Here is a 21,468-nt window from a genome sequence, read left to right as displayed (position 1 = left end):
CTGTAAGTAATCTTATCTAATCTAGCAATCTTAACCATGTGAAAATTCTGAAAGAGATATGAAGCAAAGAACAGCTTGATGTCATGGCATGGATATTATATGGTCCATTTAGGAAATAAATATGTGACAAGACAATGTTGAATTTTGTTAAACTGAGTTTTAAAATTGTGTTTGAAACAAAATCCTAAGTAATTGCACATTTCTAACTTAAACCAAAGGTGAAGTAGAGGCAGAACTCCATATACAGTCATAAAGCACGGAAACAGACCCTTCGGTCCAACCAGTCCAAGCTGAACATAATCCCAAACTAAATTAGTCCTACGTGCATGCTCCTGGCCCATATCCCTCCAAATCTTTCTTTTTCATGTATCTATCCAAATGTTTTTTAAACATTGTAATTGTACCCACATGCACCATTTTCTCAGGAAGTTCATTCCACATGCAAGCCACTCTCTGAACATTTACCTTTTATGTCTTTTTTAAATCTCTCTGCTCTCACCTTAAAAATGTGTTCCCTGGTCTTGAAATCCCTCATCCTGGGGAAATGACCTGATTTCTTTAATTACATAGATTGTGAGGACTGGACTACAGAGATCATTAAAAAAGGCTGTCTCAACTATTCCAATACCGTGCTGTAAAATAAAGAATGATTCTGATAGAAGATACCACAGGAACTTAATGCACACTCTTATCCTACAGCTGATGAAGGATAAGCTTGTGCATTCATATGGTTTGTTCTGCATACAGCATTTTCATTCTTTTCCCCTTTTGGTCTGATGGAAGACAAATACATAAAATTGCAGAAGATCTGACACTTTTGACTTTGCTTCGGGAAGATTTAACTTTAGTCAGAATTGTTGACATTGAATTGGATGTCCCCATTTGGCTAAGTTAGGCAATGTTGCAGTAACAAAGCATTTCACTTCAATGGGGTTGAGAAAACTAGCCCAGTACACTGCTTCCAAATGTCAACTCATACAGAAGGTGGCTACTGTGGAGAGTGCAACCACAAAATCCCAACCATTGTTCCCACACCACACTGACCCACAACTATGCCAGTGGAAAGAATGGGGTTCTCGCAAAGGAAAATAAGGACAAAACCTACAGTTTTAGCTTAAACTTTGTCATAGCAATGAACTGAGTAAGACTAACTCATGCTCAGCCATTGAACTTTATTTACATACCACCCCTTTCCCCAACAGAGATTAAAGTGCAACAAAATGCTCAGCTCTTACACCTGTGGTTTTGCTCATGGTTTGTGGGACGATCTAGTACGTAACAGGCAAAATGGTGGGCTAATCTAAGTAACTCCTACCACTTCAGTCTGCACTCCCTCTTCACTCACTTAGTGCTGGCAGGACTGAAGAAGAGAATAACAAGGTTAACCAAAAGATCATTACAATTGTATACAGTATTCCTATTTTACTTTGTGAGATAACTCACTATCACAGACATCTTATGAAATCACGATAAGAGAAAAAAGACATTACAGACTGAATGCCTCTTGTGTTATACTGCATTATATGCACATCATAGGGCTGAACAGTAGTTCAGTGGTTAGCATTGCTGCCTCATAGCGCTGGGTTTGATTCCAGCCTTGGATAACTGTTCTGTCTGGAGTTTACACGTTCTCCTTGCGTCTGTGTGGGTTTGTTCCCACAGACCAAACTTGTGTAGGTTAGGTGAATTGGCCATGCTAACTTGTCCCATAATGTCTAGGGATGCTCAGGCTGGGTAGATTAGCCATGGTAAGTGCAGGCTTATGGGGAGGGTAGGGTTGGGTGGGCTGTTCTTCGGTGGGATGGTTAGACTTGATGGGCCGAATGGTCTCTATCCGCACTGTCAGGATTCTATAATATATTCATATTGTGTACATAATTGTTCAATGATTCACCTTAACATGCACAAAGACTGGACGAAACAAACAGTAATTTGCAATCAGTTGGAATCAAATTATCTTCTTAATTGCTCTGTTTAAAACCAAAAGCCTTCCAAAAGACTACATTCTAAATCTAACTTGTGTGTTAAATTGGTTCTCACCCGCAGTCCAAAGTAGAGTAGGAAGAATACATTGAATGCCATGTCAATCTGCAACGTGAAATCTTCGTAGAAATTCTGACAGGATTCTATTGGGCTAGTAAAACACAGGAAAAGGCAGTTAATGATTAATCAGGACAAAACAATGCATAGAAAACAAAAGCAATAATGAAACATTTTCAGTCCTCATTCTATTCCTAAATAGTAACAAGTCTTTATCCCTACAATTTTCAGGGTTAACTGTTTCAATATTACATATACAGGAGGAGAGAGCATCCGATATCGGGGAATGCCAAAAATGCATCAGGAACATATGGGATTTGCTGTAAAAGAAGGAACATGCACAAAAAGCAGATATCAATCGTAATTTTGTTGGTCCTTGATTAACCCTTAAAGGACTGAATACTTAAAACTGATTTTTAAAAATATACTAAATCTATTCTTAATTGTGGAATGTATACAGCACTCGTAACATGGAGTGCCTCGAAACATAAATATACTACCTTTACGTAAATAGTAAGTGAAATAGCAGTGCTTTAAGGGTTACTAAATTCATGCAGGATTTATTTTCTCTGTATGAGAAGCAGCCATAGCAAATGCTAAGATATCGAATCTCTTCATGTGGATCAGTATCAGGCACCAGTTATTGACAAAATATGTATTTTGACACATGCAGTTTATACAAAACAAATTATGATTACAACTCCCTGTAACTTTACTCTTCAGAAACCTTTTAATCTGCCCATCAGTACGTGAATTACAGGCCAGTAAAAGGCTCTTCAAACTAATGCAAATATTTAGAAATATTCAACTCAAAGCTGCACATGCACATTGGCAAAGTCACTTAAATGCACTACCAAATGGATGTCAGAACAAAAAGTAATGCCTTAACTGAATAGAATTCCACCATTCTGAAAATATTTTACCCGATAGTGAAAATACATAAACAACAATGTGTGTCTTTTATTTGCTTTCTGGTGACACACTGGAGTTTTGTATGGATTAGGAATACACCACTGATTTATCTAGGAAGCATAAATGATCTACCTAAGTTAAATACATTGAGAAATGAAAAATGTTGGAAATATCCAGCAATGAGTAGCTCTCATGAAGGCCCCAACTAAAATATTAACTGGCCTTCCCCCTTTCTCAATGCAACTTAACTGCTTTATATTTCCAATACTTTTTCATTTTTAGTCAGATTGTGAAAATTATATTCTTTCTTTCTATCCTCTGAAGCCCTTTCACTTCCTGCTCATTTGGAAGCTTTGAATACACTACTGGAACTCCTGAGAGATTGCGCATGATAAGTAAAATCACAATCGGTCTTAAAATGGACATGCTACACAAATGGACAAATCACATTAATTAGTTGCTGAGATAGATCTGTTTTAACCTGACCACCTCTGAAAGGTGCTCAGTCTAATTGCTGTAATTATATTTACACATACGTAAACCAAACATTATATATATATATATATATATATATATATATAGTCACTCAGAAATCAGTTAATTTTAAAAACTCGGTTTAGGAACACGGTATGATGAAATATATGAACCAATTTTAATTTGAGGCTGTACAGTATACTCAGCATTTTAAGGATGTTATATAATTGTACTGAAGCATACTGTCTGCAACACTTCAACCAGAATGTACTGTTAAATATTTTATAAAGTGATCACCTATATTTTTGCTGTTAGTTAAGTCATCTGATATCATAAACATTAACTCCTACAATTGTCAAAAATCTATTCACCCAAGATGGAACAAAACGCCTTAAGATAACAACATATTCTTCGGAATTTAGCTGCTATTTGGTCATGGACCTTAGCAGATTAAAACTTGCCTGCCAACTTCAGGCTGCAGATGGGAAGCACATATTTAAATATTATTTTGCATCTATACGATTACTAGAGTAATTTCTACTTCCGTTGAAGCATTATTTTTATATGTTATTGCCAATAAATGTTTTCCAAACATTGATGCTTTAAGTGTCAGAGAGTGAAGAGGAGCTCATTTATTTTGGCTGAATAAAGAAAGCAGTTCCATGAAGTTGCTTTAATCTAGGGTAAGATATTAAGAAAGGAAGGTTAAAATGGTTGGGAGGAATGGGTGGTTCTATATAGGAGCAAGAATGAGAAAATCACTGGAATTATGATAGTTTTAGATGAAGGAAGCTTTTAGTAAGGCAGAGATAAAAAGGAGAGAAAAGAAAAACACGAGCAAGCAAAAAGATTGGATGCATAAAGTGGCCTGGCTTTAACCAGAGAAGTAAACATTCTGTTCAGTTGCTTTCATTCACTGTTGCCATTACAGAGATATTCATCAGTTCAAGGTCTATTGTGTAAAGGGGAAAGGGGAAAGGAAAAGGAAGAGGAAAAGGAAGGAAGTCAATACATTCCTTGGAGGGACTGTTGATTTTCTAGCGATGGATTCTATGCACAACAATTCAATAATAGTTTTTCACTAACCTTGTGAATCTCTTACAATGTGCAAGTACGACTATGAAAATAACTAAATCAATAAGCTAGAGTGGTCCTCTGGAATCTAATCATCTATCCTCAAAGCACAAAAAGCTGCCATCAAGCAGAGGAATGATTTGATTGTGCACATTAACATCAACTGACTGTTTCAACAAATCACTACACAAAGCTGCAAAATCTCACATTGAACCACATGACTTTGAGGCTCAAAGTACAGTTTGGCTTTTCAAAGCATGACTGTTTATAACTGAACATCGCATCTGTAAAAAATTCTGACAAATGCTGTAACACTCAGTCCTGCTAATAGAACAGTTGGGACCTAGTAACTCAAAAACTGACAATTGAAATATGTAACCAACAGTTCTCACATGACCTCAACTTAAATAAAGCACAACTAACTCTCCAATCAAATAACTCTAGGTTTTCTAAGCTCTTTAATTCCATCAATAACACATCTATACAGGTACTAAACAGATCTTTCAAAGCTCTCTTAAGTAAAATAAGTTAAATAAAGATGTTACAGCAGTCAAATACTTCTAATTTCAAAAGTGGTTGTGCTCAGTTATGGGTTCTAAAAGTTCAATGACACCCTGAGAACTATAGCAAGAGGGCCCGAGTAGGTGAATTTGCCGGCAGGGGAGTTTCTGTATTATTGTTATAGCAATAAGTTAACAAAATGAAACAGGAGATCAAGTTGAAACAGAGTACATTACAAGTGAATTTAGAAAGAGCACTGAAGTGGAATGCAGAAACTGTTCTTCTCAGTCTGTACCATATGACTTTGTCAATTCAAAAAAAACTATCGGTTCAGTGGAAACAATCAACTCAGTAACTTGGCATCCTGATTAATCAGGAAAAAATTTCTGCATTGTGAAGATAAAAGCATGATTGAATATGATTCTCCCTAAAGCCTGCTTCTAGATGGAATGAGGCAATCGAGAATTCATACCTCATAAAATTTATAAGTACCAGTATAAGGATGATCTCCTACTGACTCAGTAACAGGACCGATGAGCCCTAAGCCAAAGTTGACCAAGATACAGGTTTCTGGTATGGTGGTAATGTCCCTAACCCTGAACTAGAAAGCCTGAGTTCAAGTTTCAGCTGGCCCAGAGCTATGTCAGAATAGGTCCAAACAGGGAGTTTATAAATATATGGATGTTTCTATGCATTTTTAATCATTTTTGTTAAAATTTCACATGCTCATGGATTCTTGATTTCAGCACTGAAATAAACAGTTTTGACTTTTATCAAGCTTTTGATTCTCTTTATAATTTAAACACCCCTAAATCTTGCAAACTCAAGGAAATATACGTTAATTTTCTGTAACATATCTCGTCATAATTTAGAAGTTTTAGCCCAAGAGTGTTTACAGTGAATCTGTGCTACAACCATTCCAAGGGGGCTTTGAATGTATTTCAAGCTGATTTTTGGAGTGTAAAGCACTCAAAAACGATCTAGGATGATATGGTGATATTGAAAATTGTATCAACTTTCTCTCTTCTTCCATCAATAAAAGTGAATAAATCACTAACCTTAAAATAAACTATATGCAGCTGCACTTGGAGTATGGCGTGCAATTCTGGTCACCGAATTATGGGAAGGATGTGGAAGCATTGGAAAGGGTTCAGAGGATATTTACTGGGATGTTGCCTGGTATGGAAGGAGGGTCTTACGACGAAAGGTCGAGGTACTTGATGCTGTTTTCGTTAGAAAGAAGAAGATTGAGAGGTGGCTTAATTGAGACTTATAAGATAATCAGAGGGTTAGATCGGGTAGACAGTGAGAGCCTTTTTCCTAGGATGGTGATGGTGAGCATGAGGGGGCATAGCTTCAAATTGAGGGGTGATAGATATATGGCAGAGGTAGTTTCTTTACTCAGTCTGCAACAGTTGTAGACTTGCCTACTTTACGGGCATTTAAATGGTCATTGGATAAACATTTGGATGAGAATGGAATAGTGTAAGTTAGATGGGCTTCAGACTGGGTTCACAGGGTGCACAACATTGAGAGCCGAAGGGCCTGTACTGCACTGTCATATTCTATGTTCTACGTTTTATTATAGCTCTAAAAATATTCATCCTTCCATTAGGCAGTCCTTTTACACTCCTTTACTTCGAGAAAGTATAAAGTTCTTTTAACTTTCTGGTTAATTTCCTCTTCTTTTTTTTGCAATACTGGCCTACAAAAGGCTTATACACCAAAGTCTTTATGATTATAAATATCACTAAAGGTGGGAGGAATGGGTAGCTTTGATAATGGGGGATCCAAGGGTCAGGATGTCCCTCACAGGAAGTCTCCTAACCTGGAGATGGTTATGGGTGGGGGGAGGGAGGACGATTTGGTGGATGCTTTGAGGAAAGAAGGTGGTGATGAATTTTCTCCTGACTCACTGAGAGGAAACAGTGAAATTGGACAGAGGCTTTTGCAGGTGACATGAGTTATTGTATTCCATGGATTGACTAAAGGCAAACCCATTAAAAATATATCAACTGTGTGAGCACCATCCTCAGTTGTGTTCTCCTCCTTGATGGAGGGGCACACATTGCAATATATTTGCTCTCATGATATCAAGATCCAAGCAATATGAGAAAATGTAGGAAGGTGTCAGATGAAGGGCATCTGTTGATGTGCAATGCAGCAATGATAAGAGGATTGCAATGAAAATGCTGAAGAGATCAATCCCTACCATTGTTCACATCTATCAGCTCATGCATACAAGAAGCTGGGATAAGTAAAAGTGCACTTCTACCAGCTATGGTGTAGCAAAGCTTCGTTGAACTGTGGGACACATCAGCCAAGTGTTAAGGGTCATAAACATAATCTGAACTTCTGGTCCAGGTTTGCAGAGACCTGGTGTCCTTTAATTCTGGTGGCCTGGTCTTCGACCTTAGAAGATCCCTTGGTCCTAGGTTCCTTCCACCTTGATCTGTGAGATTTGTCCTTCACCTCAAACATGTATATGTAATGAATGGAGATCATATGATTACATAAAGAAACCTGAGCCCAAACAGAAGTATTTCCATGACTGACACTGGACCAGACTCGACAGCAGAAGATTTCACCCAAGGTCAAAAACTTAAGAAATACAGCTATTCCTATGGGTCTAAAGATTTATCCAGTGAGTCATACAGAACAGAAAGGTGCCAGGGTACCTTTCTATCTTATATTTAAATAGATAGGGCCTACTTAAAGGTCTTTCAATTAGTGTCATTGCTTGAGGTTTTAGGTGCAAAAGAGCTGGGCCAGGGTTCCCACTGGTGACTGTTAATGAGTAAACCTGCTTTGGTCATTGGATGATATCATTATTGTGCAGAGCTAATACACCAGCTCTTGTTGGATAGTCTACTATCACTGAATAACAAAGGAAACTGTGAAAAAGTGCTGTTAAATAAAAATAGTGTTGCTTGCTCAATATTCATGCAAATGGTAGAAATGCCTTCAAGGAGGAGCTAGTTAAGTTGGCAAGAGAGAAAAAAGTAACAGTAAATAAATCTGCTGATAGAAGTAAATGATGTACAGTGGGAAGATGTTCACGTGGAGCATAAAAACTGCCATGAAAGAGTTGAATTGAACAGCTTGTTTCTGTGCTATAAATTCACTGCAACTATATGTAGAAAGCCCTAGTTGCTGAACCATGGAATAACATCAGCATAGGATCTAGGTCATCACATATGAGGGATGCTTCAATGAAATTACGGGTCAGACAGGAAGAAGTTGAAATTTATATTACTTTACTTTTCTTTCTGTTGATTTTGACAAGAGAAATGTAGTGATTGTAACAAGGTCAGCCAGCAGGACATCATAGAATAGGAGTTCCCTGATTGGGGCTATTAGTCTGGTCCAATCAGAGACCCCTGGCTGACATAACAAAATTTAATGTTGGAGATACAGTCTAGCGCCTGACTCTGTATGAGACAGCACTGGTCAAGGACTGTTCATGTGTAAATAAAGGATGACTTGATGATGTGATTCTGGCCTTTGTGGAGTTATTTCAAGGATGATAGAATAACTTGCTCCCAGGTTGCTGTCAGAGTTATTCTTGGGTTGCCTCAGATGATTTTCCCTCACTCAAATACAGGGTGACCCCCATATCTGCGGTCCTGTTCCCATGATTTACTGAGGCCCGAGCACATTGAAGGAACATGCCAAAACCAGGAACAGGAGGCTGCCGGGAAGAGAAATTTTCCATTTAAATCAATGGGTTCGCTCCTATCCGTGGTTTCAGGCTTCCGCGGTAAGTCTTGGAATATATTCTCCACGGGTACGTGGGGGAACTACTGTACATCCAGTCAGGTTCAATTCATGCAGTACCTTGGATAGCACCATTCCATTAAACTCTTGGGAAATATCCTCACCTCAGGAAGCAAGTGGTGAATATATGAAAGAATAGTAAAAGAGAGATACCAGCTAACGTAAAAGCAAAGAGAGTTCTAATAAAATGGGAATGTCAAAACCAAAAGATAAGCCAAAGGATAGAAAAAGCGCTCCAGTGGACTTGTTAGAAGATGAAGAATTTAGACATAGATTATCACCACTGCTTAAGTGTGAGCTGACAATGGTCTAAAAAAAATTGGGAATAAGTGATTTCAAAAATTCAAAATGCTTCAAACTAAATTAACATTGTTAGAAAGAGAATCAAGCTTGGCCTAAACAATATTCAAAGAGGACATTTGGACCTAATTGTCAAAAGTAGTAAAACACAGGCTCATGGAAGAAAATGAAAAAGTTGTGAGGCAAAAAATGCTTCAACTGCAGGCAAACAACTCAAGTTGACTTCATTGGGTGAAACATGCTCGGATGCAAATTAAAGACTTCTCTGTTTGGAGGGACGCAGTTGCTGATATTTTTCAACAGAGTAGTCATTGCAGGATTGAGGTTATTTCTCAATATTTATAGATTGAATGTGTAATTGGTTAGCAAATAAAGTATGAATATTGTATTCTGCTCAGTTATGTTCAATGGAAAAAAATGGTTTGTCTATGAATCAAGCCGTGTATTGAGTGGAGTGCCACATCAGTTCAGGGCAAAATAAACAAATGATGGAGGCTTGTTTTTATAGCACAAACACATAAATGTAGATGAACAAATGTGAAGATGCTTTGAAGTAAAACCTTTTATTCAGAGACACAGTTTTGTGTTTAAATTGGCTTAATTTTGGAACTGCATTAATTTGGATTTAAGTCCTGTAAATTGTGCTGCATAATTATTTCTTAAAATAATCTGGGCTGTTCAGTGTCAATATAGCAATAACGCTTGATTCTTTATCACATGACTCCGACTGCTATGGAGAACAAAGGAAATGACTTTTCAATTAATCTGTTCCAGGTAACAGCACTGATTCTGAAGTCACACATGAACAAATGGTTCTTTCAACTGAAAGATATTGGTAAGGTTTTGGAATTCTCAAGAACATTAATTTAATTAGTTATACATTTGGGAAATTCCTAATCATTAAAATATGATATCATTTCTCCTCAGCAGACACAGATTAATCTGGTAATGCCTTCTTAACTTACTAAGTTTGTGATTTTCCACTAATAGGGAAAAACCATAGGAAAAACATGTGCCTATAAATAACAAATACCTAAAGGAATTGGTGAGAAAATAGTTGGAACTGGTATTAGTAAGATGACTATTATCCTTAAGAAACCAACCAGTAGTTGGGCACACACTGCCCTGCCAATCTGAGATTGATCATGTGCCAGTCATCAAGTGGTAAGCCAAACTAGAGTTCATAAATTCTACTGATTATGCTCAGGGGTAGTGGCCATAATCTTTAGCAGCCAGACGCCCAGGGAAGATAACAGGACAGCAACTTCTGTTAAGAGAACAAGGGATAAGCACCTGGTCAGTCAGAAGTCACAAGCTAGTGTATGAAGAGAACTGAATGAATCATTGTTTTATTATGAAAAAATATTTTGTACTTATTGTGACAAACGTAATAAACCGTATGAAACTTGTAAAACAAACTTACAGCCTTAATCTAAAATTGTAATTGACTTGAGTCCTACCACAAATTGAACATGTGATCCTGACTCAAAACATCAGAGACCTGATGGTATCTTTACCTCAGTAGATAAGTGTAAACCAATCTTATAAGGATATTTTTATATATAATGCCATTAATAATTACCATACAAACAAAGTTAAGGTTATTCAAGAATTTAATGAAGTAGTTAACAGATTAATATTTAATGCAAAACAGATGTCCTATAATATCTATATCAATGGTAAATACTTTCCAAAATATTGGATAATGCAGAGAAAAGAGAAATATTCAGTCATGTATTTAAATTCTCAATGGGATTGCAGAGGCAGACTAACATGGTGTGGTTAAATCTCCTCTCCCTGAACATCCTTAAAAGAGTAAAATTAGCAGTAAGCTGACTGCTCATGTAACAGAATGACTTTATGGGTAAAGAGAGGAAGGGAAACTGAAAGCTGAGCATTATTGTTCACTGTCTTGCTGTACCATGGGGAGATGAGCAGCATCATTGTGACAGAACCATCGGAACGCTGAGCCTCAAGGTTAATTGCAATCCCACATGAGGGCATAGCTGCAGTTCAGAGCCTGATGCATCAGTTAAAGCAAGTAAAACCACAATACACCTGCCAAATGGTCTTGGTGACGGGTTTACATCATGCAATGACATTTCTTGAAAATATAAAAGTGGTGAATCCCCACAGCATTACACAGGAAAAACTCCTGCACTTCTAAAGTAAAATACGTACCTTTACTTAATCAATTTTAACATGTCTGAGCACAGCTATTTATATATCTATTACAAAATATTTATAATTCAATAAGTAATTGCTTGTAAATTCATGATTAAAAATGAAATATAATGGAATTATTCCACAAGGTTATAATCATTTTAAAAAATTCAAGAATTAGACGCTGAGATTTTTCAACATTATATATTACTATGAATAGTATCCATAAAATCAGAGCCAAAAAATAAGCAACATAGTCAGAAATGTTTGTACACTTGCCCACATAACCATCCTTGGATGAAGCAGAAATGATGCAGTGGAAGCACTCTGACAAATACAATACAAAATGAAGATGATTCTTAATATTGAGTCAATGAGGATTACAGAATATTGTAGCGATTGAGATTTATATGCTCCATCAGTTGGTCCTATTCCAAGAGGGAAATATGTCAATTTGAACAGTTGCAAATTTGTCTGTTTTTCTTTAACTTTTATAAACTTACTTTGTGTTTGGTTAGAGGAGCAACCATTGAATGAAGCTCAGACAAGGAAGGAAAACATTGAGTGAATTCTGCAATTAATGTTCAATACTTCACTTGGTATGTGTGCTTATGCTTATTAAGTTCCACAATTTAGCCCAAACCTCTGTCACTATCATTGGGATAGCCTAGGAAACTTCAACAGGAAAATAAACCTGGTCAGTCATCAAAATTGCTATTTGATAGCATGATCATTCAGTTAGTATCTCAGCTAGGCCCCGTTGCCTCTAAACATAAACATCGTTTTTGGTCCATAATTGTCTTTTCCTGTCTTGTACAATTTTTCACCTATGGAAGACTTCCTGTATGTTAGCTGTCAGTCTCTTCTCATATACCACTCCTTTCTTTTATTCACTTATTCTTTGAAAGTTCTCTTTAAGCGATGTTCTCATATATAATAACCTGACATTTGTCGTGTGCATTCCTTTTCTGTCTTGCTTTTATCATGCAGGAGGCTCTGGATTTATTTGTCATGGCATTCCCTTTTATGGAAATATATCTCAACCTTATCCAAACCATCTCCAGTTTAGAGGCAGCATATTACTCTGTTACAGTTCTGTCTGTGAACATCTGGATGAGATCTATTCTCACCCACTTAAGCTGACCCTCTACTAATTAAGTGCTCTTGGACTTTTTCTGTCATTAACCTAATGATACCATGATCACTAATCTCCACATATTCCCCATCTGAAGCTTAATCTATCTCATTCCCCAGAACCAGATCCAGCAATGCTTTCTTCCTCATTCCACCTATCCCAGGCTGTGGCTAGGCCTGGGTGCCTGTATCGGTGGCTGAACATTCCAAACAATTTTATGGAGATAAGACTTTAGACTTTAAGATTCAGATGTTTTCTTACCTTTTGGCTCTTTATTTTTATTTTTCTGTGTTTTCTTAATTCTGATTTTGTAGCCAAGATGGCAGCAGAGAATGGCAACTTTGTACACTTTTCACAGTACTCACGGATATATGTGAAGTTATATCACTTCACTGTGAAAAGCTGAATGGCAGAATATTATATAAGTGGTGACATAATGGGAAATGTGGATGTACAAAGGGATCTGTGTGTCCTTGCACACCAGTGGAAGTAAAATGGGTACATTCAAAGTAAATAAGCAAATGGTATGTTGGCCTTATTGCAAGAGGCTTTGAATTCAGCAGTAGAGATGTTTTACTGTGTTGAGAGTGTAGTGCTGATAAAGCACAGCAGGTCAGGCAGCATCCGAGGAGCAGGAGAGTCGATGTTCCTGATGAAGGGCTTTTGCCTGAAACTTTGACTCTCCTGTTCCTTGGATGCTGCCTGACCTGCTGTGCTTTTCCAGCAAAACAGTCTCAACATTAGTCTGTTGAACCCATTCCACCATTTAATACTTTTGTTGCTGATGGAACATTTCAATGCCTTTTACCCATGATATCCCTATAACCTTCTGTATATTGATAATCAAAATATATCAACTTCTAGAACCATAGAATTATAGAGTAAAGAAGAACCCTTCAGCCTATCAAGTCTATACCATCAAAAATACACTATTAACTACACCAATCCCACTTGCCTACACTAGATACATAGCCTTGAATGGTATAGCACTTCAATTATTCATCCAATTATTTTTTAAAGGTCTTGAGATTTCCCACCTCAAATATCTGGATGAACTGGAGGTAGGTATAGGTGGTCTGATGAGCAAGTTTGCAGATGACACTAAGATTGGTGGAGTAGCAGATAGTGAAGGGGACTGTCAGGGAATGCAGCAGAATATAGATAGATTGGAGAGTTGAGCAGAGAAACGGCAGAGGGAGTTCAATCCGAGCAAATGCGAGGTTATGCATTTTGGAAAATCCAATTCAGGTGTGACTCTACAGTAAATGTAAAAGCCCTGGGGAAACTTAATGTACAGAGAGATCTGGGTGTTCAGGCAATGCAGGTCAATAGAGTGGTCAAGAAAGGATATAGCACACTTTCCTTCATCAGACGGGGTACTGAGTACAAGAGTTGGCAGGTCATGTTACAGTTGTATAGGACTTTGGTTTGGCCACATTTGGAATACTGCGCAGAGTTCTGGTCACCACATTACCAAAAGAATGTGGATGCTTTGGAGATGGTGCAGAGGAGGTTCACTAGGGTGTTGCCTAGGATGGAGGTGCTAGCTATGAAGAGAGGTTGAGTAGATTAGGATTATTTTCAATAGAAAGACAGAAGTTGAGGGGGGACCTGACTGAGGAGAAGTTCTTTCCCAGAGTGGGGGGCTCAATTACTAGGGGCCACGAGGAGATATGCGTGATAAGTTCTTTACGCAGAGGCTGGGGAGTGCCTGGAACACATCGACAGTGGAGGTGGTATAGAGACGGGCACGATAGCATCATTTAAGATGTATCTAGATAGGTACGTTAATGGGCAGGGAGCAGGAGAATACAGATCCTTAGAATATAGGTGACAGGTTTAGATAGAGGATCTGGATTGGTGCAGGCTTGGAGGGCTGAAGGGTCTGTCCCTGTGCTGAAATTTTATTTGTTCTTTTATCCTCCCAGGCAGTGGGAAAACATTTTTTTTCAAATCCACTCTAAATCTCCTGCCTTTCACTTTAAAATTATATCTCCATTTTATTCACCCTTCAACTAAGAGGAACAGGTACTTTCTATTCACCCTGTCCATGCCCCTCATATTTTTATACACTTCTATTAGGTTACCCCTCAAACTTGCCTGCTTCAAAGGAAACAACTCAAGGTTATCCAGACTCTCCTCATTGCTGAAATGCTCTATCCCTGGCAACATCCTGGTGAATCTCCTTTGCACCCACCCCAGTGCAATAATAACCTTACTATAGTGCAGTGAACAAATTATGTACAGTACTCTAGCTAAAGCCTAACAAAAGTCTTGTACATCTTCAACATGACCTCCCTGCTCTTATAATCTATGACACAATTGAAAAAGGCAAGCAGTTATATTGCTTTTTTTTAATCTACCCTATTAACCTGCCCTGCCAGCTTCAGGGATGTGTGGACAAACATCCCAAGATCCCTCTGTTTCTCTGAGCTTCCTAGTGAATTGCATTCATCGAATACTCAGGACGGGTTGGAACGAAGGGTCTGTTTCCACGCTGTACATCTCTATGACTCTATACTCCTTTGTCTTGTTCCTGCTTCCAAAGTGCATCATACACAACAGGAAAAGGCCCTTGGGCCCTCCAAGCCTGCGCCAATACATTTTGCCCTTCCATACCAAAACTGTCTTCACTTGCAGGATCCGTATCCCTCTATTCCCTTCCTATTCACTGATTTGTCCAGGTGCTTCTTGAATGCTACTATTGTGTCTGCTTTCACCACCTCCTCTGACAGCACATTCCTGGCACTGACAACCCTTTGTGTGAAAAATGCGCCTTGCACATTTTGTTTAAACTTCCCCTTGCACCTGTGTCCCCTAATAATTGACCTTTCCAGCATGGGAAGAAGCCTCATATTTTCCACTCTATCTAGGCCATTCACAATCTTATAAACTTCTATCAGGTCATCCCTCAACCTCCTGAGTTCCAATGAAAACGAACTCAATTTATCTGACCTTTCTTCATAGCTAAAATCCCCCGGACCAGGCAACATTCTGGTAAACCTTTTCTGTACCCTCTCCAAAGCATCCACATTTTTCTGGTAGTATGGTAACCAGAACTGAACGCAATATTCCAAGTGTGGCATAATTAAAGTTCTATAAAACAGTAGCATAACATGTCTATCCTTATACTCAATGCCCCTTCCAATGAAGGCTAGCATGCCATAAGCCTTTTTTACTATCTTACCTACCTGCACTACTACCTTCAGTGATCTTTAGATCTACAAACTCAGATCCCTCTGCACATCGATAGTCCCAAGGGTTCTACCATCCACTATATAATGTCCACCTAACTTGGCCTTCCAAAATGCATCACCTCACATTTGTCCGGATTAAACTCCATCTGCCATTTTTTATGCCCATGCTTCCAACTGATCTATATCCTTACACTATAAAATTACACTTATCAGGGTTAAATTGCATCTGCTACTGATCTGCATATCTGACCATTCTGTTTATATCTTCTTGAAATTTGGGTCAAGGCTCATGTAATTTCCTCCCTCATCTCCCACAGCAGCCAAGGATAAAAGTAATCTGGATCTTGGGATTTGACACTTTTAAATTTGTCAAAACTTCCAATACCTTGTTGATTCTTATATCAATCTTCCCAGAACTTCACAGTCCATCCTTCTTGAATTTTTTACTTGCATCCTCCTTCTCGCAATTAAATACAATTGTGAAGTATTCATTTAACACTCTACTAACATCCTCCAGCTTCACGCACCAATTGCCCAATTGGTCCCTACCCTGTCCCTGGTTATTTTCTTTCCCCATTATAAACTTGCAGAATATCTTGGGATTCTCCCTAATCTGGCCTACCAGCATTTTGTCATTCCCCCTCCTTGCTTCTTGAGGTGTCGTGTGTCTTCTCCCTCTCCCTCTTCCCCCTCCACTCCAGTTACCTTTGAGAAGGTCCGCTTGAATCGCTTAAATCCATTTACTGGAGGTGGATCCAAAATATTATTAGGAAGGGAGTTCCAGGGTTTTGACCCATCGTGAAAGAATAGTAATAAACTTCCAAGTTATAATGCTGATTGGTTTGGAGGGGAATATGCAGCTGACAGTGTTCCCATGTATTTGTTGCCCATGTCCTCTTAGATGGAAGTGGCCATTAGTTTTGAAGGTGCTGTCAAAGGATCTTTGGTGAATTTCTGCAGTGCATCTTGTAGATGATACACACTGCTGCTGCTGAGCATTGGTGGTGAAGAGAGTCCATATTTGTGGATGTGATCCAATCAAGTGGGCTGCTTTGTCCTGGATAGTAACCAGCTGTTGAAGCTGCACCCATCCATGCAAGTGGGGAGTATTCTATCACACTCCTGGAGTTAAGTTACATGCTGTAGAAATGTCTGTCTGATCCTCTGATTATGGAAGCCCCTATGACTATTGCTATGGCCCCTGTGGGCAGCATGTAGCTTGGTGGTTAGCACTGCTGCCTTACAGTGCCAGTGACCTGAGTTTGATTCCATCTTGAGTGACTGTCTATATGGAGTTTGCACATTATCGCTGTGTCTGTTTGGGTTTCCTCTGAAAGGTGGGGTGAGTCTGGGTGAGATGCTCTTCAGAGGGCTGGTGTGATTCAATGGGCTGAATAGCCTTAAGAACATAGAACAGTACAGCCCTCTGGCCCACAATGTAATGCCAACCATTTATCTTAATCTAAGATCCATCTAACCAACAAACCCCTCAATTTACTGCCATTCATGTGCTTGTCCAGCAGTCAATTAAATGTCCCTAATGTCTCTGACTCTAAAACCACCGATGGCAGTGTATTCCACACACGCATGCACCAGTCTCTGTGAAAAGAACCTACCTCACATCTTGCCTATGCCTTCCTCCAATCACTTTAAAATTATGACCCCTCATGACATCCATTTCTGCCCTGAGGAAAAGTCTCTGACTATCTACTATGTCTATGCCTCTCATTACCTTGTACACCTCTATCAAGTCACCTCTCTTCCTTCTTCTCGCCAGTGTGAAAAACCCGAGCTCACTCAACCTCTCTTCATAAGACAAGCTCTCCAATCCAGGCAGCCTCCTGGTAAATCTCCTCTCTAAAGCATGTACATCCTTCCAATAAAGAGGTAACCAGAACTGGACACAATATTCCAAGTGTGGTCTAAGCAGAGTTTTACAGAACTGCAGCAAAACCTCACAGCCCTTAAACTCAATCCCTCTGTTAATGACAGTCAAAACAACATATACCTTTTTAACAACCCTATCAATTTGGGTGGCAACTTTGAGGGATCTATGTATGTGGACCCCAAGATCCCGCTGTTTCTCCACACTACCAAGAATCCTGTCTTTAACCCTGTATTCAGCATTCAAATTCGACCTTCCAAAATGAATCACTTTGCATTTATCCAGGTTGAACTCAATCTGGCACTTCTCAGCCCAGCTCTGCGCCCTGTCAATGTCTTGTTGTAGCCTGCAACAGCCCTCAACACTATCTACAACACCACCAACCTTTGTTTCATCAGCAAACATACTAACCCAGCCTTCCACTTCTTCATCAAAATCATTTATAAAAACTACAAAGATCAGAGGCCCAAGAACAGATCCCTGCGAGACACCACTGGTCACCGACCTCCAGGAGGAATACTTTCCATCTACTATGACTTGCTGTCTTCTTTGGGCCAGCCAATTCTGTATCCCACATCTTCTAACTTTCTGAATGAGCCTACCATGGGAACCTTATCAAATGCCTCACTGAGATCTATATACACCACACCCACTGCTCGACCTTCATCAACTTGTCTCATCACATCCTCAAAGAACTCAATAAGGCTTGCAAGGTATGACCTGCTCCTCACAAAGCCATGCTGACTACCTTTAATCAAACTATGTTTTTCCAAATAGTCATAAATCCTATCTCTCCGAATCCTTTCCAGTACCTTGCTTATCACATATGTAAAACTGACTGGTCTATAATTCCCAGGGATTCCTATTCCCTTTCTTGGACAGAGGAACAACATTTGCCTCCCTCCAATCAGTTGGTACAATTCCCGTGGACAGTGAGGATGCAAAGATCATTGCCAGAGGTGCAGCAATCTCATTCCTCGCTTCCGGTAGTAATCTTGTGCAAATTTGATCTGTCCCTGGAGACTTAGCTATCTTGATGCTTCCTAGAACTTCCAACACATCCACTTCTTTAATATTAATCTGTTAAAGCCTATTAACATAGTCCACTGTGTTCTCACTATCAACCAGGTCCCTCTCTCTAGTGAATACTGAATCAAAAAATTCATTTAGGGCCTCCCCTATCTCTTCAGATTCCAGGCACAAATTCTCTCCACTATCCCTGATCAGCCCTTCCTCTCTTAGATCATTCTCTTATTCCTCACATATGTGTAGAACGCCTTTGGGTTTTCCCTAATCCTTCCTGCCAAGGCTTTCTCGTGCCCCCTCCTAGCTCTCTTCAGTCCCTTCTTCCGCACTGTAGGGATTCTATGATTCTATGTATTCCTATACGTGAGTACACGCAACAATAAAATGTAATTCTAATTCTATTTTGAGTGTATTTAGAAGGGACAAAGGTCATGGAATATTGAGTGATTAAGAAAATTCAGAAGATGCTGTATGGAGAATCAAATTTAAACAATTATGGAAAAAGGTGGCGGATGAGATGAGAGATTTCACATGATGATAGCTAAATTAGAAGCAGATTTGAAGCTTTGAAAACACTGGCAGCCTGAATTTTTCAGCTACAATATACCGTGAGAATGATAAAAATGCAGAGAACAATTTTAATCAATCCATAGTGCTATATTCCCAAAGGATGAGGATGAAACAAAGTTCTGTAAATACGGAGACACACATCTAAATGATAATTATCATTGTATCAACAGCAGTTTGCAGACAGGAATGGTAATGACAACCAATTAAAAAAGAACTTTTGATAGCAGCTGATCATTAGCTGAGGAATGAGAAACATGAGGATGTACAGAACCTCTCCATCAATGCCTTGAGTCTTTTGAAGAAGTGATGAAGGCTAAGTGATGGACATTGTCTATATGGACTTCGGCAAGGCTTTCAACAAGGTTCTGCGTGGTAGACCGGTTAGCAAGGTTAGAGCAAACAGAATCCTGGGAGAAGTAGCCATTTGGATACAAAACTGGCTTGAAGTAGGAGAGAAAGGGTGGTGGTGGAGGGTTGTCTCTTGGACTGCAGGCCTGTGACCAGTGCTGTGCCGGTTGGATCTGTGCTGGTATTGCTGCTTTTTGTCATTTATATAAATGATTTGGATGCCAAGGTAGGAGAAATGGTTATTAAATTTGCAGATGACCCCAAAATTGTTGGTGTAGTGGACAGTGAAGGAGATTATCTCAGGGTACAATCAGACCTTGGGCCGAAGAGTGGCTGATAGAGTTTAAATTAGATAAATGTGATGTGTTGCATTCTGGAAATAGCAAATCAGCATAGGATTTATACACATAACGGTAGGGTCCTGTGGAGTGTTGCCGCACAGAGACCTTGGGGTGCAGGTTCAGAGTTCATTGAAGATAGTGTTGAAGAAGGTAGTGAAGAAGGTACACAAACAGAAATTGCTGGAACAGCTCAGCAGGTTTGGTTGCATATGTGAAGAGAGATCAAAGTTAATGTTTCGGGTCTGAGGAAGGGTCACCGGACCTGAAACATTAACTCTCATTTCTCTTCACACATGCTACCAGACCTGCTGAGCTTTTCCAGCAATGTCTGGTTTTGTATCTGATATACAGCATCCGCAATTCTTTCTGTATTTATTTAGTGAAGGTGTTTGGTACGCTTTCTTCATTGGTCACTGCATTGAGTAAAGGAGTTGGGATTTCATGCTGTGGCTGTTTAGGACATTGGTTAGGCCACTTTTGAAATACTGCATTCAATTCTGATTTGTATTAGGAAAGATGTTGTTAAACTTGAAAGGGCACAGAAAAAAGTGACAAAAATATATTGCTGGAATTATACCTTTTGAGCAACTGGGAGAGCCTGAAAAGGCTGGGGCTGCTTTCCCTGCAGCATCAGAGACTGGAGTGACCTTATAGCGATTTATAAAATCATGAGGGGCATAGATAGGCTAAATAGACAAGGTTGAAGCTGAAAATGTGTTGCTGGAAAAGCGCAGCAGGTCAGGCAGCATCCAGGGAACAGGAGAATCGATGTTTCGGGCATAAGCCCTTCCTGAAGAAGGGCTTATGCCCGAAACGTCGATTCTCCTGTTCCCTGGATGCTGCCTGACCTGCTGCGCTTTTCCAGCAACACATTTTCAGCTCTGATCTCCAGCATCTGCAGACCTCACTTTCTCCCTAAATAGACAAGGTCTTTTCCCCAGGGTGGGGGAGCCCAAAACTAGACTTCATAGGTTTGAAGTGAGAGAGGAAAGGTTTAATAGAGACCTAAGGGGCAACTTTTTCTTGCAGAGGGTGAAGCGTGTATAGAATAAGCTGCCGGAGGAAGTGGTGGAGGCTGGTACAATTACAACATTTAAAATGCATCTGGATGGGTACATGAATAGGAATGATTTAGAGGGATTTGGGCTAAATCTGAAAAATGGGACTAGATTAGTTTAGAATATCTAATTGGCATGGCCAAGTTGGGCCAAAGAATCTGTTCCATACTGTACATCTCTATGACTTTATCAATTGAGCATCTTCACCATTTTCTAAATTTAAGATTTTTTGTATGCACGGATTTTTGCTTTTGGAAAACAGGTATTGTACTTTATTATGGTAGAATTAAAAAAATCAAATCATAAACAAATCTGGAAGAAACAAAATATTGCAATGGATGTAGGTAGAAAGTCACAAAAATAAGGAATGACTTAACACATGTAAAGAGATACTGAGGCTGAAGCTACATTTAACTTAATATTTAGCAATGAATTTATCACAGACAATAATTAATAACCTCAAATGAATGAACAGAAGTTTGATTTTTTTTTAAAAATCAAAAACATTGACATTCATTGAATTTTAAAAAAAGATTAAGATTTGTGGAATTAATTGCGATTTACCACAGATGGAACAAAAGCTGGATAAGTAAATGGCACAAATTGTAATAAATGGATAAGCTTGAATGAAGTTCCACAAAATAAAAGCAAACTGCGTGTCAAGAAC

At 39.0% G+C, this 21,468-nt stretch overlaps 1 protein-coding gene across 16 annotated transcripts in view; it reads right to left on the bottom strand.

The window, feature by feature from the left end:
• The window catches only part of LOC122541861 (calcium-activated potassium channel subunit alpha-1), an 847,529-nt gene that overhangs the window by 394,766 nt on the left and 431,295 nt on the right, over positions 1-21,468 (bottom strand). For all 16 annotated transcript variants that reach the window (XM_087982321.1, XM_087982311.1, XM_087982314.1 and 13 more), the window contains exon 4: positions 2,041-2,134. In XM_087982321.1, the coding sequence (XP_087838447.1) occupies positions 2,041-2,134 (94 nt within the window). The remainder of the gene's footprint in view (positions 1-2,040; positions 2,135-21,468) is intronic.

This window comes from Chiloscyllium plagiosum, unplaced genomic scaffold (genome assembly GCF_037043375.1).
Source record: "Chiloscyllium plagiosum isolate Xiang-an unplaced genomic scaffold, Cpla_swu_hap1 HiC_scaffold_43, whole genome shotgun sequence".
In the NCBI taxonomy this organism is placed as follows: domain Eukaryota; kingdom Metazoa; phylum Chordata; class Chondrichthyes; order Orectolobiformes; family Hemiscylliidae; genus Chiloscyllium; species Chiloscyllium plagiosum.
The sequence above is the reverse complement of the archived record's forward strand: the minus strand, read 5'-3'. Positions and strand labels throughout refer to the sequence as shown.